The sequence below is a fragment of the Amblyomma maculatum genome, chromosome 1 (genome assembly GCF_055883805.1).
Source record: "Amblyomma maculatum isolate TAMU_Amacu chromosome 1, ASM5588380v1, whole genome shotgun sequence".
Taxonomy (NCBI): Eukaryota; Metazoa; Arthropoda; class Arachnida; order Ixodida; family Ixodidae; genus Amblyomma; species Amblyomma maculatum.
Window position 1 is genome coordinate 335,446,559 of NC_139344.1, and position 26,241 is coordinate 335,472,799.

The following is a 26,241-nucleotide window of genomic DNA, read 5'->3' on the forward strand; positions in this document are numbered from 1 at the left end:
TTTGTGTTCGTAAGCCCTAAAATTTGTTCTCGCCCGGTATCTTTATATAATTATCTTTGTTCCATCGTCGTGCTTCGCTGCGCATAAATTTCGCGCAGTTTTTAGTAACTGGGGTTCTGTTACTCGCACGCAAACTGTAAGCTAGCCATTAAAAATATTTTCTTTTATATTGATCTGCTTTAAATACTTCCGTAAGTAGGCGCCAGTGATAGTGGCGCAGTTGTACTGTCATTTCTTCGCGATCCAGACGGACGGACGGACAAAACAAAGTTAAAACGGAAAACCAATACATGCATTCCTTTATTAAGAAAGTATCGTGCGCATTGGTCGTCCGTGCTGGGCTGCCCTCATCTGTGTTCGGACCCATTTTCTCTCTCCTTTTCCCTTCGCTTTCCGCCGCTTTGGCGTCGCTCCTGGCACGCGCGTGGCCGCGTGGGAAAAATAAAAAGAGGAGCATGCCGAGACGGGAAAGATGAATGGGAGCGGAGCGGGAGGAGCAACGTGATCATCGAGGCTGGGGTGACTGCAATGTGCTTCGTTTCGTACGGTCGTCTGTAGTGCGATGCGCCGGCCGTGTAACGATTTGCGCGGGCTCCTTCCTCTCTGCGCTGGAATGGAGGGGAGGCGGTGCGGACGTGAATGAAATATGATAATTAGCCACGTGTAGCGCGCGTGTGTCCGCCATCGAAGGGAAGCGGAAGGCGGCACGGGCGTTTTGTTGCCGTGGCTAACTGGGAAAAGGCGAAAGAAGGGGGGATGAAGCTTTGCACGGGAATGCCGTTTCTTTCGTTGGTTGCTGCTGTGATTGTGGTGTGTAATTTTCCACACTTCATCGCCTTCTGTTCGCGCGCAGTGCGCGTTCTGTATGTTTTTTTTTTTTTTTTTTTCGCTTCTGATCGGACCCTGCTGTTTACTTCTACAGGACGAGCTTCGGCGGCGTCGTATTGACGCCTTCTGTTGTTCTGACCTCATGACCCCGGGCACAACAGTGCCTTTCCCTTTCTCACTTTCCGGTGATTTCATCTCTCTTTTTTCTTTCTTCGATCGTGTTTTTGTTTAGTTCGTGTACGACTTATTGGCCTTCCGCGTCTGTTACGAGTTTCGCGCGTCTTCTGCACCGTTTTTTATTTCGCAGAGGAAGCGTTTTTGAGCGCGCTCTGCATACTCTTTGATACTGGGACGTTCCAAAAAGAGCGTAGTGTTGGGCACCGCATTACTTGCACCGCCTTTTCTCGCTCTCTACATCTCTCCCTCCCGTAGCTTCGCGTTCAGCTCTACGACAGCCTTTCGGCTTTCTTAGCGTGTTGGTTCCCAGGCGGGCAAAATCTATGGGCGCAGTTTATTTCCGGACCGGGTTAGAAGGTCGGGGCTTTCTTTTTAGCTCTGCCCTCCCTGCGTCCGTGCCAGGTGCTTTAAACTCCGCTGCCTCCCGCTGGAGTGTTGCGGCGCCTGGGATCGTGTTGGCTTTCTCGCGTGCACAGAGCTGGCGAAAGCGATACTCGCGGCCACCTTAGAGATTGCTTTGGCGAAGAAAGAGAAGGGAGGTGCTTGTGTGAAGAACGGTTAAAAAGGGGGCACGCTTGAAATAGCGCGTGCTGGATGGGGAGAGGAAAAGAATTCTGGCCTTGAGCACGCGACCAAAGCTAATTTCGCGGCGCCTATTTTGTTTTGATCGCATGGGTTGATCACAGCAACAGCAGGGTGCAACGTCCGTGGAAGGGCTGCCTCGCCGCCGGCGACCTTGTCACGAGACTGAACGATGTTCCGTCCCGAACAATTGGCGTGGGAATGTTTTCATTCTTGTGTCGTGCCCCTTTCCGCCACGGGCAGCGTCTGTGTCAGGGCTGCCGATGCGCTGTCGACCGGACAAACTCCTGGCAAAGGTTATGCCAAGAAGAGGCTTTTTTCTTTTTTTTTTACCCGAGTACGATCCCAATCGCCGGCGGCTGCGTTTCAATGCAGGCGAAACGAAATGGCGGCGTCCGTGTGCTGTGCGATGTTAGTGCACGTTAAAGATCCCCAGGAGGTCGAAATTGCTCTAGAGCCCTCCACTACGGCACTCCTTTCTCTCTTTCCGCTTTCACTCCCACCTTTCTCCCTTTTCTTTAGGACGGAGTAATTTCGACCACCTGGGGATCTTTTAGCGCACGTTAAAGATCCCCAGGTGGTCGAAGTTACTCCGCAGCCCCTCTTTCTCTCTCCACTTTCACTCTCGCCCCCTCCCTTACGGCGCGGTTGAGGTGTCCACAGAAAACAAATGAGACAGTTACCGCGCCTTCCCCTTTATATAGATCAACCAAATTAATCTTACGCGCGGTTCAGGTGTCCACAGAACGAGTGTTACAGATACTGCGCCTTTCCTGTGAACCAGTTATTATTATTATTCGAATAATAATAATAATAATTTGTTCACAGGAAGGGAAAGGCGCTGTATCTGTCACACTTGCTATGTGGACACCTGAACCGCGCCGTAAAGGGAATGGATGCTTGCTCTTGCTTTATTGCGGGGGGGTGGAGGCTTTAGTCTCACGAAATAAACCACTACAGCTCAATGCAGAATGGATGGCAAATTCAGCCAAATTTATTGATGCAGACCTAGGAATGCAAAAATTCTACCAACTGTTCTTCTACTTTCAGACACATAGCTTCTAGCTGAGAAATGGCCACAATGAAGACATGCCATAGAATACCAAATTAACGTCAAAATAAACAACAAACAAATAATTAACGTACACAGCGCAAAACCGGGAAAAGTGTTACTCGGAAGCAGAGTATCCGCCTTTATCTACTCTGGATGCAATGATTCTACAAAGAGCAATCATTGCAAGACAACCTGCCAGGGCACGCAACTTAAGACAAAAACCGAGGAGCTATGACCACAACACAACACAAGGTGGGAGTGAAAGTAGAAAGAACGAAACGCAGCCGCCGTGGTCGGGTTCGAACCGTTAACAGTAGTCAGGCGTCTTGCCACTGCACCACCCTGGCGGGGCAATATTATTCGAGTGTCTTTTGCTGATTTCGTCGAAACGTCGATGACTACGTTTTCGACCGCTGCGCTATTTGTACCACGGCTGCGGCTGCGGAGCGTAGGCCGTCGTCTAGTCGCATACACGCTGCTCTAGCAGCGCGCCCTGCCGTTGGTCGTTTCCGGCCTGGGATCTGGATGAGCTAGCTTTTCGACGCGAAAAGGTTAACGAGGACCCAGGGCGAAGCACGTGCTCGGCGGAGTGTTGTCTGCAGCTGTAGGTTACTCACAAATGCCGTGATGTACGGAACGAGTGAGTGATGGTGACTCCCGGGAAGCTTCCCGCGGGAATACGAAGAGCGTTCGCGCACGTTCCGATCTGTATCTCGCGCACTTCGATCGCCGTTTTGAAGGATGGCGTCGCATGTGCGGGCTAGTTGAGCTACTTTGGCGAAAGCTGCAGCCCCAAAAAAACTGATTTATAGGAAGGGAAAGGCGCGGTAACTGTCTCACTTGTTTTTCTGTGGACACCGCAACCGCGCCGTAAGGGAAGGGAGGAAGATGGGAGTGAAAGTGGAAAGAGAGAAAGAGGAGCCGTAGTGGAGGGCTAAATTGCTTCACTGGAAAGGAAAGGCGCAGTATCTCTCACACTTGTTTCTGTAGACACCGGAACCGCGCCGTAAGGGAAGAGAGGAAGGCGGGAATGAAAGTGGAAAGAGAGAAAGAGGAGCCGTAGTTGGTTGGTTTGTGGGGTTTAACGTCCCAAAGCGACTCAGGCTATGAGAGACGCCGTAGTGGAGGACTCCGGTAATTTCGACCACCTGGGGTTCTTTAACGTGCACTGACATCGCACAGCACACGGACGCCTCTTCGTTTCGCCTCCATCGAAACGCAGCCGCCGAGGTCGGGTTCGAACCCGGGTACTCCGGCGCAGTAGTCGGGCGTCTTACCACTGCACCACCCCGGCGGGGCCTGCAGCCCCTGGATGGATGGAAACAACTTTATTTAAAAAAAAAAAGTCTTCCAGGGTGGTCCCCTACTAGTCCAGGAGTCCACGGGCTTTTGCTTCACATAGAGCCCGATCGACCAGCCATTTCTGACCGGTGGGTTGAGCTGTCCGCAAAGCAGCCTCCCAGGAAGAAAAGGTGGGATGGGGGATGGGGGGCACTGCCTGGGGGGAAGGACATTCCCACAGGTAGTGGAAAAGTGAGGATTTTGGCTCGCCACAGGTGTCGCAGTGAGAGGGCAAGCCAGGGTGAAGGCATGAGAGACGGTAGGGGGAAACGAAACAATCCGTCTGCAATTGTCGCCATGTAGCACTGGATAAGGGTGACAAGGTGCTGTGGGGTGGTGGCAGTGTCATGCGCTTGTGTTTGTAGAATGTGGTGATTTGGTGGTATGTAGAAAGGACCGATGCGGCCTCCTGCGTGGAGTTGGGTGCCTGATCATCCGGGGCTCGGGTAGAGGAGTTCTCGAGCCAGCGCATGAACGCGCTCATTACCGGGGATCGAGGCATGCCCTGGGATTCACGTTAGATTAACCGTTCGGTCGAGAGAGGTGGCGGTGGTAAGAATATGATGCGCGGCCGGTGTCGCCACGCCGTTTAGGTGCATGTCTGCAGCCCCTAAGACACACATGCACAGAGAGAGAGATATATATCTGACCAGGCAGCCCACCAGTCGCAATGCTGCGGAGGCTGGGGATGCTTTGTGATGCTTCGTTTCGGTGTCGGTGATGGCCCACCTGCCACCTGTTCATTCTTGTTGAGTGGCTGTCCTGCCATCTTTCGAAAAACTAAACGGGCATTGGATGCCGCCCGAGAGCGGACAGTTGAGTTGATTTATAGGAAGGGAAAGACGCGGTAACTGTCTCACTTGTTTTCTGTGGACACCTCAACCGCGCCGTAAGGGAAGGGAGGAAGGTGGGAGTGAAAGTGGAAAGAGGAGCCGTTGTGGAGGGCTGCGGAGTAATTTCGACCACCTGGGGATCTTTTAACGTGCGCTGACATCGCACAGCACACGGACGCCACTTCGTTTCGCCTCCATCGAAACGCAGCCGCCGAGGCCGGGATTCGATCCCGGGTACTCCGGCACAGTAGTCGGGCGTCTTACCACTGCACCACCCCGGCGGGGCGAGAGCGGGTAGTTGGGGGCCACGGTGGCCAGCAGCGGGAAAAACGAGGAGGCTCCCTTGGATTTTCCCTAGCTAGTCGGGAGTAAGGTTTTAGTCATAACGGGACGTGAAGGTCGTAGGGATTGGGTTAAGCGAGTCCGGACAGAACTGGGGGCACCTAGCTTTTGATCTTGCGATCGCTCTGATGAAAAAAAAAAAATATCGAAAATCGGGCTGATCGCAGGTACCGGGGCTACAGTGCTCCTTCCTCCTCGATATAGTCGGAGTCGTCGCCTCCCGTTTTGCACCACTTCTCGGGGAGTTGAATGAGCTAAGATAACGCCGCGATTCCGCTGCCCTTGCCCACAGGGTTCGACCGCTGCCCGCTTCTTTATCTCTCCGTTTCACGCCCACATTGCACTGACCGAGGCGGCGGCACGCGAACGTCTTGTGTGTATGCACTGGGGCTGCTGCATTCACGTGTCTGTGGGGTCAAGTGGACGGGACCGTGCTGCCCTGGTGTTTGTACAGGCGGTTGGAGATTGCGATTAGCAAGTCCCCTCCGTGTCTCGGGTGTGTACGTCCATTGTCGCTTTAAAATGTAAGCTTCCTTATCGCTGTGCGAAGGTGTTGACCAAGTGTAAAAGGGCAATAGAGTTACGTAAGCGGACTGTCTCTTATCGATATGAGTGCGCGTTCTTTCCGCAGTTTTATCGCCGTGAAGGTGTTTGCAGTCACATTTGTGGGGTTGTTCTGAAATACTGTCTCATTGCCCGCGCACGCCGCTCCCCCCCCCCCCCCCCCCCTCTCTCTTTCTTTCTCCGTAATAATTCTCTATGAGATAACTGTGCGTGCCAACGCTTCGTGAGGGGAGGATGAAGGAGAAAGTGGGAAGAAGGCGCTCGTGTGTCTGTCCCTTGCTTTAGTCCTTGCCTTTCTTTGCGCTTTCGCGATCAACATGGGAAACCAATTTGCCTAAACGCGGTCATTAATGAAAAGACGCCATAATGGTCTCCGAGATCATTTTGTGGATATTTACATCGCCGAGCACATCCGCGCGCATCGACCACCTGGAGACGACAAAAAAAAAAAAATGCAAGCGTAAAGACAGGGCCGAGGTATTACAAGCGAGTATACATGTCGACAGGGCATCCTATATACGGACCCTCTCCAGATACCGAAACTATGAACAGCAGAGGATATGCGCGCATACCACGAAATCACACTATACTACAGACTAAATCGACAAATTTATCCGCCATCGGAGAGAACTCTAAATAAGAAAGAGGAGGTTGTGGGGAGAAAATTTCATACGGTGGTTTTCCTGAAGTCTTCAGGTCAAAGTGCAGAATTTTTTACCAGGCAGCATCCTTGGTCCACTTGATGTGGACACGACTGACCCGACCGATGGCTGGGTGTGACAGGGGAGATGTACTTTTCTCCTGGCGTTCATTGACTGGTGTCTCAATAAAGTTTTCTCTCTCTCTCTCTCTCTCTCAGGTAGGTTTAGTTGCAATAGCTGCCTGACTTCTCTGGGGACTGTGAAAAGATATTCTTCTAGGATAGTTGGTATGATTCCTGCCGCTTTTCGATGGAGGCGAAAAGCCAGGCGCCCGTGTGCTGTGCGATGTCAGTGCACGTTAAAGAACCCCAGGTGGTCGAAATTTCCGGAGTCCTCCACTACGGCGTCTCTCATAGCCTGAGTCGCTTTGGGACGTTAAACCCCACAAACCAAACCAAACCAGATGTGCCGCAGTGGAAGGGCTGGGGAATTCTGACTACCTGGGCTAACATACATCGACAGCACAGAACACAGGCTGCTTTCGCTTCGAGCGCATAGCAGACGTAAAGGGCTGCTGCGGGGAACGAATGCGCCGACAAGCGCATCTCGGCGGGCGAGAAGGGTTACGTACCCCCCGCACGACCGCAGGTGGAAGCCGCTCGGCATCCTCGTGCTCGGAGAGAAGCACAAAAGCGCAAATGAAAAGGGCGGGGGAGATGGCACGCGTGCCGTTGACCTATTCAGTGGTGGTCGTCGTCACGCCGGCTTGGCCGTCTATTGTGTCGTCGCGCCGGCACTCGTGGCCGCTGCTGATGACGGTGCTGACTTCCGCGTGACTGGGCGGAGTGGAGCGAAACGAGCGAGGTGTGCTCTCCCGCAGGGAGGGAAGAGGAGGGAACGGCCTGTGCGCAACGGAGATTGAGAAAAAAAAAAAAAAAAAAAGAAAGAAAGAAGGAAGGGGGGGAGCCGAGCCGCGGGTGATATCACTGCCGGGGGGGTGCGACGACACCGGCTGTCGGCGGCTCTGGCAGCGGCGACGACCTTGGACCCGGCCTTGGCCGATTGACTGGCGCGTTATAAAGCGGCAGGATGCGTTTCGCTTGGCTCGCCGCCGCGTCTCACTTGGCGGGGGCCACGCGCTGTTGTGTCTGCTGTCGATGTGAAGTGGGGAGGGGCGACGGCCATTCATTCTTGCGCGTCTAGTTCGTGTCGTTTCCTCTCATCTGTCTTCTTTGTCCTATTTACTGTCATTCCCCACTTGTCCTCCGCTGTGAGGTGTTGCAAGGTGCTCGCAAACCCCGAGGGTTGGCCTGGCGGTCCGGGGTCCGGCGGAAAGCATCAGAAAGTGCCGAAGACGAGGTGTGGTCTAGCAAGAACAGCGCTTTAATCTTGCATAGCGTAAAAGTGGCCAGTCAAGCGGCCCAAAAGAGAAATGAAACACCGGAGATATCTTGACGGCGAATCCCTCTGAAGCAGGAGCCGCTTAAATGCCCTCGCAGTCCAGAGAGAAAGAGGGGAAGGGTTTAGGGAGCGCAGGCGCCGACCCAGCGATTATGTCTGCAGCCTGGATCGCCGAGGCAGACGCGTCGGCGCCGGAAAACCTCCAGAGATTTAGCTTGCCGGAGTCGTAGATGTATACCGGTTTACATGGCGGTTTTCAATGCGTCGAGGTGCTGACAATGTCCCGTCTCTATGCTGCCACACGATGGTGCGAGGATAACGAAGCGTACAGAGGCCTTTCCTCATCAACAGTGTCCGGACATGCTTACCGGACCTGTCAGCAGTCGGGTACAACGACAGAAAGAAGCGGGAAATGCGCTTCTCAAAGGAGGTGTCCAGCCAATAGCTTTTAAGTAACGATTTTCATGACGCGGGTTTTGAGCTCGCAGCCGGCGCTGTGCCGCGTTGGCCTTGATACCACGTTTTTGTGAAGCACTCCCTGGTATGCTCTTGATTCTGCACTAATAATGTCGACTCCAGGTTTTGTGGTGAACTGATGCTTGAACTAGTGAATGGAAGCTTGTTCCGCGTCTTGTTTATGGTTGCTGGTAACAGTCAAGATCGACGGCCGCGTCTATGACAATGGCTTCAAGCAGCGGCCGGACATGTGAGAGGTAGCCGAGATGCATCGGCTGCCGCATTGCCAGCTATACCGTAAGCAGTAGGCCGGCAGTACAAAGTTGGGCCGTGTTGAAATATGGTTTGTTTGGAGTAGTCCGTGTAGGTTAAAGGGCATATGCATTGTCAGTTATCTCTGGCCGCCTTTTCCTAGTATGTGTACCTCCTCAAGGACGACGGGTTGTGCCGAAGTTCGAGCTTTAAATGGTACTTCGGTACAAGCAGACCGAGGCAGGTAAGGAGGCCCCCGGATGCAGAAATACGGACACGTTGATGCCTCGTGTGCCCGTAGCTTCCCTGTTCCGATTCTTTCGAGTTTCTCTTTTCTTAAGTTGTGAGATTGAATTTACGGGTACGCTCCGTTTTACGCTGGCCGCTTTACTGTGGGAACGTCACCCGTTATCGATGTCACCTCGAACTTCTTGACGTGCTCCGCGTGAGCGGCTGGCTGTGGTAGCCTCCTACACAGCCTTGCAAGGCTTGGCGCAGTAAGGAAGAGCGGTCATGTTTATATTTCGCTCGCCTTGTTTCGCTTATCTGAACGTAGAAACTAGTGTGGAGAACAGCAGCCTAGATTTGGTCGCAACCTTGTCTCCCGAGTCCAGTCGTTGTGCATCGCGCGTTTATTATTTTGTTTTTCTTCGGTGGTTTCGTTTTTCCTTACGTTATCTGTTAAAAGTCGCTCGTTACCTTGTGTGGTCGTGTAAATCGTCACCGGTGCCCGTGACGCCTTCGTCTTTGCGTCAACCGTAACTTGACCGAGTCGTTTTTAGCGCTGCGCTTTCACTTTCGCCGGGCGAACCGACTGTGCTGGCCGGGTTAAAAGCGGAGCGGTAAACCCGGAAGAAAACATCGGCATTGCGAAAGAGGCTCTCTTGAAAGGAGGGAAATAGAAATATGCACACACATACGCAAAGGCAGCGACGAAGGCAAATAAGTGTGGGGGTTCGCCGGCCTTGAGAGGACGAGGCATCAAGAATGTTTCGACGATCGAATCTGACTTTCTCGCTCGCGAGGCGTTTGTTTTTGGCTTCGCTTTCTTGTTTTTTTTTTTCCTTTGTTGTGTCTGCCCCTCCCCCCTCTCTCTGCACGGCTTCCCTGCTTTCTATATTTAACTGCTGGCTTCGGCGTCGCTCGTCTCCTTCCCTGTGCTTCCCCGTATTACGTCTTTCTGCCCACTTATGCGCTACCTCGTTTTTGTTTCGTTAAGACATTTTCCTGCCTCCGACCGCGAGGGCCGCCTCGTTTTCCCGCGGTTTCCTTTTTTTTTTTTCCTTTTTGTTTTTTGCTTCCTCTTTCAGCTCGCGCTTGTGTCCGCATTTTTTCTTCTTCCTTTCTTGCCAGTCGCGCGCGCGTACTACGCTCGTTTCGGACTGAATGAACCAGAGGGCGTGCCTGCTTTCTTCCCTCCGTGCGATGTGTGTGTATGCGCGCGGCCCTGAAAGTCCCTCTTCCTCTTTTCTTATTTTTTATTTTTTTTTAGGACAGACTTTGAAGCAGCACCGATTCCCATCTTGTCTAGTTCTCCGATGGGCTTCGTTGTTTAGGTCTCTTATTCGTCGCAATTTCTTTATTGTGTGCTGCTTTCTTCATCGCTCACCACGTCTTTTCCCCGGCGAGGCTTCCTATGCTTCTCGTCAACCGTTTTCCGACTCGTTCGTATTTCGTTCACGCCCGAATCGACCATTGCACTCCCTTCTTCTTATCCCCTTTATCTCTGCGGTAAACACTTCGCTTTTACGCGGGTGTTGCAAAAGAAAAGACGGGGAGAGTGTAGCGCGACTGTTTTCGGCGTTTGTTCCCGTCGTCCTGAATTGTTTGTCGCGCGACTCTGTGGCAATATGTATGCCTCCGCGCCTCTTTAGCGCACTAGTAAAACTGCACCATGTCCCGCCTGCTTTTTCTACGACTGTCTTTTCCCACTTATGCTTTTTATCATTTGTTTGTCATCGATATTTCCTGCATCTCGCCTCGCCTTCTGAAAACGCGTATTCGGCGCGACACGGCGATCATGCGCGCCGTCGCCTTCCTCGTGCAAGGTGTCCGCGAGTGTAGCAGCGCTGGCCGGTAGGAGGAGGGGGGATGCAGGCGTAGGAAGAAGCAGAGGGAGCGGCGGCGGGTTACTTTCGAAAGGGAGTCCGTTATGTGAGGAGCGCGCGTTCTGTGTCTGTTCTGGCGGCGGCGGCGACGGTTTCGCGTTTGCGCGCTTCTCTTGTTTTGTTTCGTCTTCGGCGCCCGCTTCCGTGCTGCTGAGAGCGCGCCTTTTTATTTCGATTTGGTTTCTTTTCCGCGCGCGCGAGCTGCCTTGCCCTCCTCCCCCTCAAGGTCGGCCGTTCGCCTTTCCAGCCACCCCCCTTTTCTTGCTTTTCTTCTTCTCGATGCCGTCTTTCGTGCCGCACTGGCTTTTCTCTTTCTACTTTTTTTTTTCGTCCTCTTATTCGTCGCTCTAAGGAGGATGATTATTCTTGTTCGTGTCTCGTTTTCTCTTTCGACGCTTTATCGCAGCCCCTCCTCGCCGTTTATTGTCGCCTCCCTTCGGTTTACGTTCATTCATTCATCGTGCTTTTATTGTTGCATCGCTCCCTCTCAGTGGTGGCGGCTCGCTTCCGCGTTTCTTAGCCATGACTGTGTCGCGCTCCCCTCTCTTTATATATTTTTTTGCCCCCCACCTTTTGTTAGTCGTGGGCTGGTCTTCCCCAGTTTTCTCTTTCTTTTTTTTTTATTCCTCGCCTATTATTGTTGCTTGTCTCGCGCCTATCATTACTCACTCGTGGCAACCTGTCTTTCGTGTTTCCCGTCTTTTTCCGCCTTCCCCATCTCTCTCCCTTTCTCTCTTTTGTGTGTAATTGCGTTCACTTTCGCGGCCGGTCCCGCCTGTGTTGCGCAATTGGCGTGGCGGTTATCAGCTGTTGTGTCGACCTCCTTTAGGTCGCGGTCGTCGCTCTAACCGGCCGTTGCTCCTCTTGCACTTTGTGTCTCGCGCGCTTCTTCGAGCGAGACTGAGGCCTCACCAACCAATAGTGTGCCGTCCGAAGTTCAAATCACCGCGCCCCCTTATATTGAGGGCATACAGCGAAAGGAACTGCGGAAGCACATATTTCCAGAATGGCATACTACACTGCGTATTATGTGCTTTGCACAAACACTCTGTGTTTTGTTTTAACATTAAATATTAAGGTATAAATGATGTTACACACGCAGTTGCTCCATGTGCTTATTTGCTGTACCAAACTTGTGCCATTCACGTCACTGTCTTGTCCTGTAATTGATTTCTTTCTGCACGAGGTGCGGTGGATTAGCTTCAGAAGGTGTTTACTTTTGGATCTGATCCGATGATGTATTACTGGTGCCAAGGGAAACTCAGCCACAGTGATATCGACCTGCCCAAGTTCCCACCTTTGTCACTGCGTTGTGTCCTATACTTTAAAATTGAGCAAGACTGCGTGCATGTCTTGGTATTGGCTGACATGAAAGTGCCATCGGTGGTCAAAACGCGTCTTTACCCTCTCTTATATATATATATATTTTTTTTTTTTTTGCCCGAAAGATCCGTGCCATAAAATTACGAAGACAGATGTGCAGAAAGCAGGGCTCAAGCAGCCTGCCGTTCTCGAATGCAGGGATTATGTTATTTGCTGGAGAATGTGACCAGCTACACCACTGTTATTGGCGTTGGGGCGGACGCGGCCCGTCAGCACAAGATTCCTGCACTTCATGCTTGACTGGATGCGTCGCGGGTTGGTTTGTGGCATCCCAGTAAAATGAGCACGATTTCGTAAATAGTTATTATCTGTACGGAGGCATTTTCAGCCCGAGTGTCGGGGTAGCAAATAAGTCGTTATTACATTACCTGACCTTGTTTCTTTTCGCATTAAAGCTGCCCGCAAGGGTAGTACCGGTGAAGCAATAGCGTTGATCCATTGTCATCCGCTACACTTTCGATGGTGGCGCTCACTCCGTTCTCCCGTTCATTTTTGCCGTGCAGGTGGGCGGCAGTATGCATGACCCCGGTGGAGGCGCTGGCGGCGGCGGCGGAGGCGGCTCCGTCTCCTCGGGTGCCGTGTCCGCGGCCAGCGCCGTCGCCAGCGCCGGTGGTCCAGCGGCCAAGCGGCCCTACATGGGGCCCGGACAGTACACGCAGTACCCGGGCCAGAGGCAGCCTTACCCTGGGCAGCCCAGGCCACCCAGCCAGGGATACCCACAACAGCAGGTGAGTTATTTCATGTTCTCTTGCCACTGCAATCATTTCACTCGTTCTTGGAGGCTGAACAGTACTGTGAGTCCTTGCTACAAATCTGGCCAGGGTGGTGTGATACGGTATATCACATCAGTGTCGTCACCAGGGAGGTGTTCAGGTCATCCAGTGCACTGGGTGCAACACCGAGAGGGTGCAACTGCGGTGCCAGGGGACGGAAGGGTAACTAAGGTTGCGACGATTTGCTCGTCACTCGAGAATTCATTTTTCATTCCTTGTATGGGGCGATGAACTTGTGCTTGCCTGATATTTTCGAGTGTTTTATTCTGAACCTATGTACCATATTTTTTCTGTTGACTTTCACACTTTCACGCTTCTAACTCGCACATTCATCCATGGCGCAAACCGCGTGCAGGGTCTATTTGTTCTTTAATTCTTGTAAAGTAAAAGCGAGGTTAAATATGTGTTCCTGCCTTTTTTTTTTTTTTTCTGTGGGAATAAACCGTAATACATTGTCATACACTTAAGCTTAATTTTAGCTTTTGATCTCTGCTTTGCTTTCTGGCGGGTCTCCGTGGATGACATAGATGGCAAAAAATGTGTTAGTTGTGTCTTACGGGCTACCTTTTTGGAGTTAAACCGTGTAGCCTATTTATTGATATAGGAATTTTGGCTTTGCAGTGGACTTGCTTGTATGCTATGTAGGTGAAAGTCTGTTCTTGCCTGTGCTTTCTGCTGGCCTTGAACCGATTTCTACTATTTTTCTTCAAATTGTGTTTCTGCTTAGTTCTCCTCACTATGAGCTGTCATCTGATCGGTGATTATGGAAAGCCACAGGACAACATAGAATGTACACCATAAAATACTTCCTTACTCCGAAGTAAACAAGGGATATGTGGTCTTTTTTCATGTTTATAGAGTTTCGTTTAAAATCTCGCCAGACTAGACCGTGCACTAATGAGGTAGATGTTCTTTTACTAGGGGCCTCCTACTGTAGCTAAATCTTTTTTGTCATAGGTAACATACCTGATCACACCACAACACAAGCTCATTTAGAAGCCTCTACCCATGCTGAAGTTCGCATGCAGCTACGTCTATGGACATATGACTGGTGTTGTCCTTGCCCAACAACAAACAGTGGTACCATGAACATATCGTTCCTCATGCTATGATCCTTCTCCCCACTGTCCAGTGAAATTATAAGTGGGCCCTTGCTGAATTCTGACCGTATATCTCTCTCTTGCGAACATTTTTTAGTCGTAACTGGCCGCCATGCTTTCTTGCGGACTTTCATGTCTAGAATTACCTCACAAGCTGATTTCTAAATTGGGCTTTGCTCGTGAAGAATATTTATTTACTGTCACATACAAGTCTTGAGGTCTGCACCACGGCACTTCTGAAGCTGCGGAGATGCTTGGCTTGATAAATGAGATCTAGGTCATGTTTGTATATGGCTCATTTTCGACGTCTCTTTTCTCCTAGATGATACATTCTGTCACTGCAAGGTCTTGTCTGTAGGCCTGAGTAGTTTCCTTACAATTGAACTCCCCAGTGATTCCGTTCGGCTCACCTCAAAGGACTCTGTGAGATACTGGCTTATTTATTTACCCACTGTGCCAAGCGGCATTACAGGTGTGTGTGTGTGTGTGTGTGGGGGGGGGGGGGGGGGGGGTATACATAAAAGAAAACATGACATGAGCAGTATCAACCACGGAAACAAGTCAACATGGCATCAAAAATGCAAATACAAAACAAAGCAAAAAAAAAAAAACAAACAAACAACTCTGAGCACCACAAAACTGAAATGTTCATTATGACATTGAAAGGAAAACACGTTTGTTGTTTCGTGGGGTTTAACGTCCCAAAGCAACTCAGGCTATGAGAGATGCTGTAGTGGAGGACTCCGGAAATTTCGACCACCTGGGGTTCTTTAACGTGCACTGACATCGCACAGCACATGGACGCCTTGCTTTTCGCCTCCATCGAAAAGCTGCCGTTGAGGCCGGGATTCGATCCTTCATCCCTGGGAACAGTAGTCGAGTGCTGTAACCACTGCGCCACCCCGGTGAAACAAGGAAAACATATCAGACAGAATATAAGATGTGTCTGGAGGCAATTTGTTCCATTGCATATAGTTTTGGGAAATAAAGACAATCAAAGTACATCAGTTGTTGAGGCAATCTCCCATACTTTGAAGCTGTGGTTGACACGGTCAGGGATATAATGAGGTGTCAGCATATATTTCTCCCTTTCAGTACCAACAGAACGATGATAAATCTGGGGTGGGGATGAGATAGAATTGATGTTTTGGTGAATTTCTAGTCCGGGATCCTGTTGCATACCTGCCAACTTCCCGATTCAGCCGGGCCCGATTTTCTTAACTTTCCAGTTGTATGAACACTGCCCTATATCACCCAATAAGTTGCCTACACATGCACTGAGGAATCTGCAGCTGTATCATAAACTCTAGCATTACCATCAACAGCTGCAGTAGCACCATTGGCATCGTGGGCTAAAGCAGCTGATCAAAAACCCAATCAACTGAAAACCAAATTTGCTGTGGCTTTTTGTGTCTGCTGTTGCAGTAATTTGTGTTTATGGTTAGCGAGGCCGCCTGTTTGCGGTGCACATGGCAAGGGTAGAATTCTCGTGTGCTTAAAGTCATGGCTTTATCATAGCCCAAGAAGAGATATTTGTAGAAAGTTTTGCGATATTGTACTTCTGGATTTTTGTGCCTTGTGAGGTAGCGAAAAGGTGAACATTTTGCATTTCGCACGATGAGGGGAGGCAACGTCAACATGTCTCATGGTAGCAAAGGTTATGTGAAGCTGAAACCACAACTAAATTCCGCGCATCAATGTGCAGCACAACCTTTCAACATCTGATGTTTTCAGCAAAATTGCCCCGATGGACTTGTGCAGCAAGCAGTGCCTGCTACTGCAAGGTTGTGCTCAAAAGGGCCCATTTTAAATGGCCGGAATATTTAGTCAAACACTTCCCCCATGCGAGTAAAGAAAAAAAAAATAAAGAAATCCCAATTTTCGGTCTAGCCAGGACGGCAGGTATGCGGTCTCCACCGCTGCCTTGGCCCTCGTCACCAGCATGAGCTGTGTGCTCGGATGAGAGGCAGTGAAGAGGGTCTCCCACTCCTCCTAGCACTGCCCTCATCTCGTGCTTCTTAGGGTGGACGGCATGACTTTGTCTCATGCTGTCCAGCCACCCTGCGGCTGGCGTTATGCCATGAGCAGGGCCTTCACCATTGTTGGTCATGTAAAGTGGGTTTGCCTCTGGAGAGTTCGGTTGTTCTTGCGTATTCTAAAGGAAGTAAAGGGGGAGAGGTAAAAGAAGAGTTATAGGTAGGCATGTTGTGTCGAGTGTGTGTGGTACAAATAGATACATCAATTGCAAACATAAGCGTTGTAAGCGACAAGCGGAAGTAGGAAGCTTATTCCAGTGCTGCCCAGCCTTGTGAACAACCCAGGCGCACACACTGCTCATATTGCAGGGCATATTCACAGTAGGTGCTGGGCATCCATCTGGCAGGTGCTGCACTGTAGGGCGAGGGCCACTCTATTGTGTTTTGTTATGCATTTATGCTATTGCTTAACCTGTGTACAGTGATAGACCATTTAAGCTTTTGCGATGTGGCCGGGCTTAGTATATAAGTGAGTGTGACTGCTGGCTTTCGCAGGCAAGTGAAAAGGAAAGCAAACAGTTAAATGACATTTGCCTGCTGACGTCTAATGAAATATGCTGCCATGTCCATTTCTGTATCCTAACTGTTTCTGTGCCCCATGGTTCTCCTCCTTTGCAGATGTCACCCTATCCGACTGGCCCCCAGCCTCCCCCTGGGCAGGTGGGTGGCCCGCCACCTTCCCCTGCACCCTCCCCACAACAACAGGAGAGGCCAACCCCACCACCACCGCAGGCCCAGGGCTCAGCATCGCCATCCCGAGGTGGCGGTCCTGATGGGCCTCCATCGCGGCAAGGTACTCCCAACTCGCACCCGCCAACGTACGGGGGATACCCGGCGCCCCCGTCGTCCTCTTCATCAGCCCTTCCGCCTACCTCGGCTGTGCCGTCGTCATCGTCGCTGTCCTCTTCTGTGTCGGTGGCCCCTACGTCTTCGTCCTCTTCGTCTTCTTCCTCCATGTCTTCATCAGGTGCTACTGGACTTTCGGTAGCACAGCAGCAGCAGCAGCAACAGCATCAACAGCAACATCAACAACAACAACAGCAGCAGCAGCAGCAGCAGCAGCAGCAACAACATCAACAGCAGCAGCAACAACATCAACAGCAGCAGCAACAGCAGCAGTCGGTAAGCTGGAAGTTCCTTTTTTTCAGGCTGAGGTTCTCTTACTTTCTCTGACGCACAAACTTGAATGGTGGTAGTTTTTATGTATGGAAAGATTCTGCGTGTTGGGTGTGGGCGGCTGCTCATCCATGTGTATTTCGGGACATAAGATAAATGAAATGCGCCTGTTTCTATTGTTAGCATTCATTTTTGGCACAAGGAGTACCAAACGCACAGATGTTTGGTTCTGTGCCTCTGTTCTGTTCAGAAAAATGCATGAGTTCTTTCAGGGTTCCATTTTATCTTGCCAGGAATATGAAAGCAACATCGAGTTTCTTTGAGAGGTTTCTCTTTGTAGTACATTCTTTTACTTGGATCATCGTGAAACAGGGATATATTTTTAAATATTGCCTAAATGTGGCACTTTCTCTGGGAATCTCTTGGTTACACTTTGTGAAGCTTGTATAGAGATGCCTTGCATAAATGAGCTGCCAGCTATTCATTCAGGTGGAATGTATACAGGCGCTATTGTAATTCCGACGTTGGTCACATGTTACGACTCTTGAGAATCTGCAGTGTCCCATGCTTTTTTTGATAGGGGCAGCCCACTCAAAGGAAGGACTTCATGTCACCTTCAGGCATAGGGTCTACTATACGAATTTGCTAACACCTACCAAATTCCTCATGTACAGGGTGCATTGTCCTCTACTAGAAATTTAATAAAGTGTGCAACACACGGGAAGTCATTTAATATCAAGCCATGCACATGAATGGAACACAGAAATGAACTTAAAGATGGACACTTTTGTGCGTTGTGGTAGCGCTGATGTGGGGCCAGTGAAAATATGTTTGTTGTTAAGGCGGCTAAATTTTTAATTATTTGTTTACGTAATGGCTTCTTGTGATGGAAATCGGTCGAAGGAGTTGTAATTAGAAGCTTGAAAGCAGCTTTGAACCACAATGTGGTCATATGACGACTTGGTGGAAATAATAATTATGGGCAAAGCAGATAATTTTTCCTTCAGAGAAGTTTTTGCCCTAATGTGGAAGTTTGCTTATTCTCCTTTGCTGCGTTGTTGGCATGAGATCAAGTAAAACATAGAGCGATAAAGAAAACATCGCTGAATTTATGCTGCATGAGTCTTCAGCTTGTAATGGCCGTGATCAGCTGGTTCACAAGGAAGAGACTGTTGTCAGTGGTGTGTGGTCGCTTACATGTAAGGCATGGACTTTTTTGGCTTTATTTTAAATAAATAGGCAAATTATTTATTGCTATCTTTTTTATTTTTTACTTCTATGTTCTTCGGATAGTTGTACGGGGCGTTGGCTAAATGCAGGGATTCTTGCTGAAAAGCTTATCATGCAAAAATGGGGGATACAAACAAAGAGCAGCAATTCTTGTACCTAATTTGTAAGCACATACACACAGCTGGTGGATGCACAGTCAAATCTCAGTAAAATAAATCATGCGGGACCACTAAAAATAGTTTGTTATGTTGTAATATCGTTGTAATTCAAAACTTCCAGTTTATAAACAGTGGTCAAACCTAGATATAAAGATGACATACCTTGGTAGTAGATGCGTATGCCACATGCAACACAGGACTGATTAGAAGTTCTCTAGATATTCTTGCTCGACAGCACAGCACAGCAGCTCATCGAGGGCTTCATTGCACTGAGCGATGCAAGTGCAGACCTTGTTCATGCGCTGTAATAAAACGTAAGTTCGATGTGGCCTCATCTTTTCAGTCTTTCAAAATGGTTGCAATGGTCGACAGGGCAATGCCAAGTTGCCTGTAGAAGCCGGTTTGCTTTTCCCCTGCTTCGATTTCTTGCAATATGTCCCCTTTTTCCTGCGGCGAAAGGTGCTTTTGCTTCTTTTTCGCGCCATCACTGGCTGCATACATCGTCAGACCATGCACTAGCTTAGCAAGAAGATCATCCACAGCAAAAAATGCCTGCCCGCACGCGCAAGCGACCGTCCGACCGGCACACAGAGAGAAAAAAGGGCAGGTGGCTAGGCCTGCTAGGCTAATGCATATTAAACCACAGCTTTGTGGTTTATCTAATAGTTTACATTAGATATGGTGATAATGATAGCTACAGACGACGGAGCACAGAGGAACGGCAGTTTCTGTTTCATGCGTTTATTGCAGCATTGTTAATTTTAGCCGAATTCGTAATACTGATGGGCCTTGATTTAGAAGAAAAAATTAATTGTGTACGTTATTCTGAAATTCGCAGATCTGAAATATTTTGTCTGTAAATATTCAAAATCTGCTGAGAATTTAAAAAATATTTCTTAATTTGAAAAATTTGTTAATGTGGTTCTCCTAGTAACAAGATTAGGTTGTAGTAGGGTCATTTGCATCATTGCACTAAGCATCGAAAATACTTGTTCAGCATTAGAACTTGGGATGTTAAAATATGCTTGAAAAATAACGGAGCGATGATGACTGGAATGACTGTATAAAGAGACACGTTTAGACCTCCATCTGAAGCTTCTTCAGGCCTTGAGTCTGCAGATCTAGGCCTGTTGCATGAAGTCCTGTGACAACAGCACTAAGGTCATCAATTTCGGCGTTGCTGTAGAGGTCACCTATAGACAGCAAATGACAGTGGGTTTCCTTGATGGATGCTCTTTAGCAATTTACCTCAGTACTATGTAAAATGTTGTAAATATACTGTGCTCCTCATTTACCATGTTCAGTGACATTACATTAGTGCCTAATTGTGCTTGCTTAACAAAAGGACAAGTTTGACACATTAGGGGGAACACCTCTCTTATGTGGACCTCTTCTTTGACAAGAGAAATTAGCTGTAGTAACTGAAAGGCCCCTCGCAGAGGTTATTGTGAATACTCGATAGAGTTCAGACAAGGTCGTGAAGCTTTTGGGGCCGTCTAATAAATGTTCTGTTCTCCTACTCCTCCAATGCCCTTGAGGCTCTTGAAATAATAAGGCACAGTGCTTCCGAACTTCATTGAAAGCTTCGTGCAAGGTGATATTCGGGGAGAGTTCAGTGCGGCGGGACTTGCTTGCCCGAAAGACGGTGAAGTTGCGCCGTAGTTTCCATTCGCCCATCATGCATGCTATGAGCTGGTACTGTGTACGGAGGGGACAATCTTCTTTTTTTGCTGCACATGAACTCGGCTGGATCTGAATGTTCTTTGCCATCGATTAAAAAAATATTGTTGGAGGGAAATTTGTTCGCTATCACTGATAAAATGCTTTAAAAAAAATTGAGTCGAGTGGTGCCACTTGCGCGCTGGGTCATGACCACTGCGTGTTGAGGCAAACATGATACCTTGCTTTGGTATCCTCGTTGATGTTGCTGTCATAGGTTGACAATGTTGGCCTTGTAAACACTGGTGCATGTTTTTTTCTTTTTGATAACTTCCACATTTGACCTTGCTGGTGGATTTATTTTGGCTTCTTGTGGCTTGAACAGGAAAGCACACATCCTTTTTGAGTGTTCGGTGGCGGTTGCACTCAGCAGTTGTAATTCCTCTGATTCCGGAGTGTCAGTTCCATCCTTCTTTCTGGACCAGGTTGTTCCCGCCTGCTTGTTGGGGCGCTTCACACCGCCCGCTTGTTGGGGCGCTTCACACCGCCCCAATGTCCGCGCGCTTCTGCTGCTATCTGCGCGAAGGGGCGCGACACCTGGCGTTGCCGCGTCCGCCCCGACCTCCTCATCCGCTCCCTACGCGAGGTCAACTGACCTGTAACTCTTCTGCCATTATCTTCACGGTGGTGTTGTTTGGTGATGGCGCTGACATTTTCGATAGGCCTGGTGCCCCCTCGTTGGGGCTGAGCTATTCTGGCCGCGGCTTCACTTTTGGACTTGCGAAAGGGCCATCTCTCTTTCTGGGCTGCCTCTCACGTGGGGGACCCGATTGCGGAGAGCGCGGGATGCGCTCGACCTCTTTCCCTGCCGATAGCGACTCCGGCGTCGAGTGGGCCCGCAGCGATAACCGCGCGGGGGCGTCAGCGGTCACCTTTGCAGCTGTGCAGTTCGCAGCTCTTGCGCCTTCTTGCGTGGAGGTGTGGTGGAAGCAGGGCCGTAGGTGGGAGGCTGCTGCGGCAGTATTTTAGCCGGCTTTGCGTGTGCGAGAGGTGTCGCGTTTCTGTAGAGCGGGTCAGCCGGAAGCAGAACTCCGTAAGCCTGTCCGGTCGTGTTTGCGCATGCGCAAAATTGCCGCTAAGACGTGGTGCGATGCAGCGGAAGGCGGCCGGGCAGCGAAGAAAAATGAAAATTCACTCGCTAACATACAGTCGTAAGCTGCTGCTTATTTCAGAAACCAGCCCACACATATGTGCAGCCCCGTTTTAACCAATTCGCACGAACGTGCTAATACTAGTAATAGACATGCAAGCTTTTTGAAATTTGATAATGCGGTTTCACTCGGCGCTTGCCTCGACGTGTTTGGCCATAGCACCAGAAGACGCGCGCTTTCGGAAAACTCGCGCTCTAACATTATTTTACTTTCTTCTTGATTATTATTTTTATTTTTAATAAACCGCTACCACCATCTAAGCAGCGCCATCAATCCATGGTTACAGCGCAACGTGCCCTTCTGCGGCGACTACCGCAGGGCAGGCGGCAGAGGACCATTTATTGATGGCTCTGGTGCGGTGATTAGAGGTCGGGTTTTTCGAAATCGCGCCTCTTGGGGCTAGGTCGAAGAAATTCCTGTTTTGTTTTCGAAATTCTAGAAAAATAAAACAATAACAGATAGGGTAATTGCTACGGCCGGCGACTTATCTCTAAGTGCATCCAGACGCCCGACTTTAATGGCTAGAAAGTTAATTATGAGAAATTAGTTAACCAGCCCATAATTGTTTGTGCGATAGCATCCACCTTTATTGAAACATGCACCTGGTATATGGCTGTGTCTGCCTGAAGCCAAATCATTTATTTGTGGGTCAGCGGGACATTGTTTGAAGTGGAAAACAAACACGCTTCTCTGCGTCCATACGCGTTTTCCGATCCGGTGAGTTGCGCGAACCGCGTATGAGTGTCTTTTGACAGTGTTTCCACTTCTGCAGTACTAACCCTGAAAGAAGGCGAGGTGTGTGTGTGTGTGCACGCGGGATAGGACGGCCTCGTAATAGGGAATCGCATTCTGAAATATAAAAGAAACTACTTGTCTCTTCCCCGAGAACTCACTGGACAGAAAAAGGCCGAGTGAGCGGTGATCTTGGTTTTGTGGTTGGTGTTGTCGCGTGTTATTTGTTGTAGATATATCCGGGTTTGCCTGAACGCGTTGTGCAGTTGCCAAATGTACTTCGTTTATTGCTGGTAGCTGCAGACATGATATGCATTCGTACTGTCTTGTCTGTCCACGGAGACGTGCCGTTGTAGCCGGCAGCTCGAGACATCGTCTACGGTGGCGGGCGGTGTGTGCCACCTTCGCACGGCGCGTGGCTCGGTAGCTAGCAGAGAAGCCCTGCGCGCGATCCTTCCCTTCGCGTAATTAAAGTCTCGGGGCTCACCGCCCAAGAAAGCGGCCGCTCTTTCGGGAGCCTCTCTGCGGCCGTTTTGAGTAGCGCGGCTCTCCCTTTGTGCGTCTCGTTTCTAATTGGGCCTGCACCGCCGCCGCTTTTGTCGGTACGCAAGCATTGAGCGGGAGGGCCGCTGTTCATCCTCCTCGTTCTTTTCGATCTCCCGTCTGCCCGCGGCGAGTAGGGAGAATTGAAAGGCGGGGCCGCCCCCTTTTATTGCGCCTCCTGCAGACGCGGATGTTTCTTCTGTAGATCGCCGCTCTTCCAATAATACGCTCTCCCTTATTCCCCGGCCCGGACCGGGATTATTTGAGCGAACTACCGCGGCTGGTCGATTTGTACTACGTGTCCTTTCTCGGGCTCTTTTCTTTTCTGCCGTCCTGCCCTTTTCTCGATTGAGAAGAGACGGAGCGTCATGTGCGCTCTCGGTGGGCCTCTCCGTTTGTTCTTCTGTACTCTGCCTAGCTCTCAGCCGGAGGTGAAACTTTATTACAGCCACCGAATTTAGCTCCGCGGCGCTCTTGCAGCTATCGCAGGGGTGGTTTGCCGTTTTCGCTCCCCTCCTTCGCATCTATCTGCGAGCGCTCTAACGGCGAGCTCATGTCGTGGCTTCCGCTCTCCTTAACCACCGCAGCGCGAAGTCAGTGACTTCAAAAGACGAGGTGGTAGTAGATTTGTGCTCACATATTCGCCCCCTCGTTTGTTTTTCTTGCCGTACTGTCTGGGTGCATCGTTCGGCTGTGTACGTTACCATTGTCAGATGGGAAAGGAACTCGATGACACCGCAAAGTGCATTTCCTCAGAGTCGTACATCACTCGTCGACCCATCATCATCATACATACAACCCATCCGGCAATCACCTCCCCGCAGGACGAATGAGACAGTGGTGAACATTTTGTGTTCGAGGTGATGGCCATACCTGGGCACTGGCTCTGAATACAGTTGCACCGGACACAAAGTCAGCCTTGATCACCACTGTGGCGGCTAGCCGACTGGGTGACCAAATTACACCGGAAACCGAGCAAACCACACGCGGTCGACAACACCAAGTGTCCGTGAACCTCCGCTCACCGTGTGAGACCTCCCGCACTTTTGCAACTACTGCGTTTTGTACGGGAATGAAGCAGTGCGCTCGTCGCAGCCTGCTGTTCAAGGCACCAAAACGCGCGTTCTGGTATCGCGGCAAGGACGGCGCTTTTCGGCTGAAGAAAGGAGAGGAGCGGCAGGGGAGGAGGGAAAGGCCCGTTTTTCATTCACCCGATTGCGTGACGACGCCCCAGTGCTCCCGCGAATTAGTGATCCGCGCCCTCGGCGTGCGTACCCCCTTCCCCCTCCCTCTTCTTCCGCATATTATTTTCGTTACGGGTGGGAGGCCGCCTCGATGTGCCGATGTGTGTTATAGTCTTATGTGTGTCTGCATCACGATATGGTTCGCAATTACGCAGTCGTGCTCCCCATCGTTTCTTCGCAGGCTGCTTCGATTCCATCGTCTCCCCTGCTTCGCTCCTTTTGCTGGCCGCTCGGTTGTACCGCTGTGTGCGCACGTGTGGAAAGTGTGCGCTGACCCGGCCGCGTTGGAGCGGTGCAAGACGTTGAGAGCTCATTAATTAGCATGTCTTGTGCGCGCTAATTGGGGGACCTTCGCCTGCGTTCGTGTCAGTAGCGGCGGTAATAACGAGGACCAAGTTAGCGCTCTGCGTACAGAGTTGTCGAAGCCTGTGTGCGCGCGTTTGTGCTACAGGGCGGCGGCCGCTTTTCGACTTTTTTTCTTTTTTGCAACTGTCGGTGTAGAGGGCGGAAAATGCGGGACTCTTGGTATCCAGAGCGTCCGATTTGTTCTCGGCCGCGTTTCATTAGTGGCTATCGTTTCGTCGCCCAGCTCACGCCAGCAGTACAGGCGAGGTGAGGAGGGGTACCTGTTGTATCCTCGTAGTACATTTGCGAATTCACATTTTCGAATCGCCGAGGTTGAGCGACCGTTTTTGGTCGAAAATCGACAGCCGCACGCCATTCGAGCAGTGCTCGATTTTCCAGCCTTGCGACTGCTGGTCGCAAATCGGTAATCAGTCAGCAGCGCAGGTAAAGTGAACGGAACGTCTGCCGTTTCTCGTTGCTGGTGAACATTCACGATCGAAAAGTCTCGTTTCGAACGAGACCAATTGCAAGTGTGAACATGGGTCGAGCTGAACGACGACTCTCTGCTCGCATGCGGTGTGGATCGCTCTGCGCCATTCCCAAACGAGCATGCCGTTCAAAATTCCTCCGTGTACTCGAGGCTGCAGATCGCAAGCCTCTCCGTCGAAGGGGATTGACGGGCCCGTTCGAGGGGAGCCGCGCAGTTTTAGATTTACGACCAGCCGTGCATCGTGGCTCTGTGGTTGGGGGGTTCGACTGTTGTCCATAAAAACGCGGGTTCGATCCGGGCTGCGGCTGCTCTTTTCGGTGGAGGCGAAAAGCGAGGCACCCGGTGTACTGAGCGACGTCAGGAGCTCAGGTGGTCGAAATTTCCTGAGCTTTCCACTACGGCGTCCCACATAGCCCGAGTCGCTTTTGGGCGTTCATTAAACCCTATTATAAACGAAACCGGGCTTCCCCGCACTCTCTGCTTTCTTAACGATTGAAGGAGATTCTGAGGTCGCAACTATCGTCAAATGCCAATTTCGTGTTTCAGCGGGGTATCGAGTTTTCCCTTTGCTTCGTAACGACGCGCCACGTGGGTGGCTCGGTTGACTGGCCAGTGAACGACCGGGACAGTTGTGTGCAGCGCAGTGCGGGTACGCGAGAGTGAATGAATGAGCGTGGGAAGAGGGGCGGTGTATTCTGGCGTTCTTTCGGCCGTGACACTGAACCAGACGGAAGAAGGATGGAAAGAAGGAAAGAAACAAATAAACCGGAGCAGCTACAAAACGCGGGCAGGTCTCCGCCGAGGTCGGATAAGCACAACAGGAAATAAAAATGGATGACCCGCGGCGGCGTTGGAGGACGGCGCCGAGAGAAAGAATGCGGCGGTGAGTCTGAGCGGAAGAGGAGGGGGCACACGAGATTTCTACCGAGGAAAGGAAAAGGAATGTGTAAAAGCGAAGTGGAGTGATGACGCCGCCGCTCCACTCTGTGGTCGGGCGCTGCTATAAATGAGAGTCACGGGAGCGAACGTCGCCCCTCCCGTGCTTTGCGTTGCTGCTGCTGTTGATTTGGCGCAGAGCGTGTTTGTTGTAGTTCTTCTGTCGGCCCATTGATGAGGTCGTTTCGAGGGGCTTAACTGGGCCGCTTCCGAGGGATGCGCTTTTCAAAAGCCTTCCTCTTCGGGTTGGATCATGTGCGAGGCTGGACGAAGTGAGCAAAAAAGAAAAATGTGCCGTTTTATTCCGAATATGTATTACCTCTTCACCCTTGCTTACTCGCAATGCAATCGAAAGATGCCATGCGTTTTCACTCTTTAAAAGGAGCCAAGCTTCCAAACAAACCTTGTGATTATAAACAGTCAAGTTGCCTACGGAGTGAACACAATCTACCATAGTAGCCAAACTCGCTCATATTCGCATAAAACAACTCTTCGTGTTGGAGGCTGGTGCGAGCAGTGTTTGAGGAACGGCCTATTAGCTGCGTGACATATCGTGCAGAAATTGCAGTGGTCGTGTGCTTAAATTTGGGGCTTATCCAGCTGCCGTGCTTTTCTCCAGATGGTTATTTTATAATAGGCTGGTTTGTACGCGCGCCATCAACTTTCTTCTCTCAAGTGCGCTGGCATGTCCGGGAGCGTGTTGAAT

The 26,241-nt window shown here is 50.5% G+C and overlaps 1 protein-coding gene across 4 annotated transcripts in view; it reads left to right on the forward strand.

The window, feature by feature from the left end:
* Window positions 1-26,241, forward strand: part of osa (trithorax group protein osa) — a 199,449-nt gene that overhangs the window by 59,729 nt on the left and 113,479 nt on the right. For all 4 annotated transcript variants that reach the window (XM_084587821.1, XM_084587837.1, XM_084587829.1 and 1 more), the window contains exons 2-3: window positions 12,466-12,690; window positions 16,490-16,993. In XM_084587821.1, coding sequence (XP_084443947.1) covers window positions 12,466-12,690; window positions 16,490-16,993 — 729 coding nt within the window. The remainder of the gene's footprint in view (window positions 1-12,465; window positions 12,691-16,489; window positions 16,994-26,241) is intronic.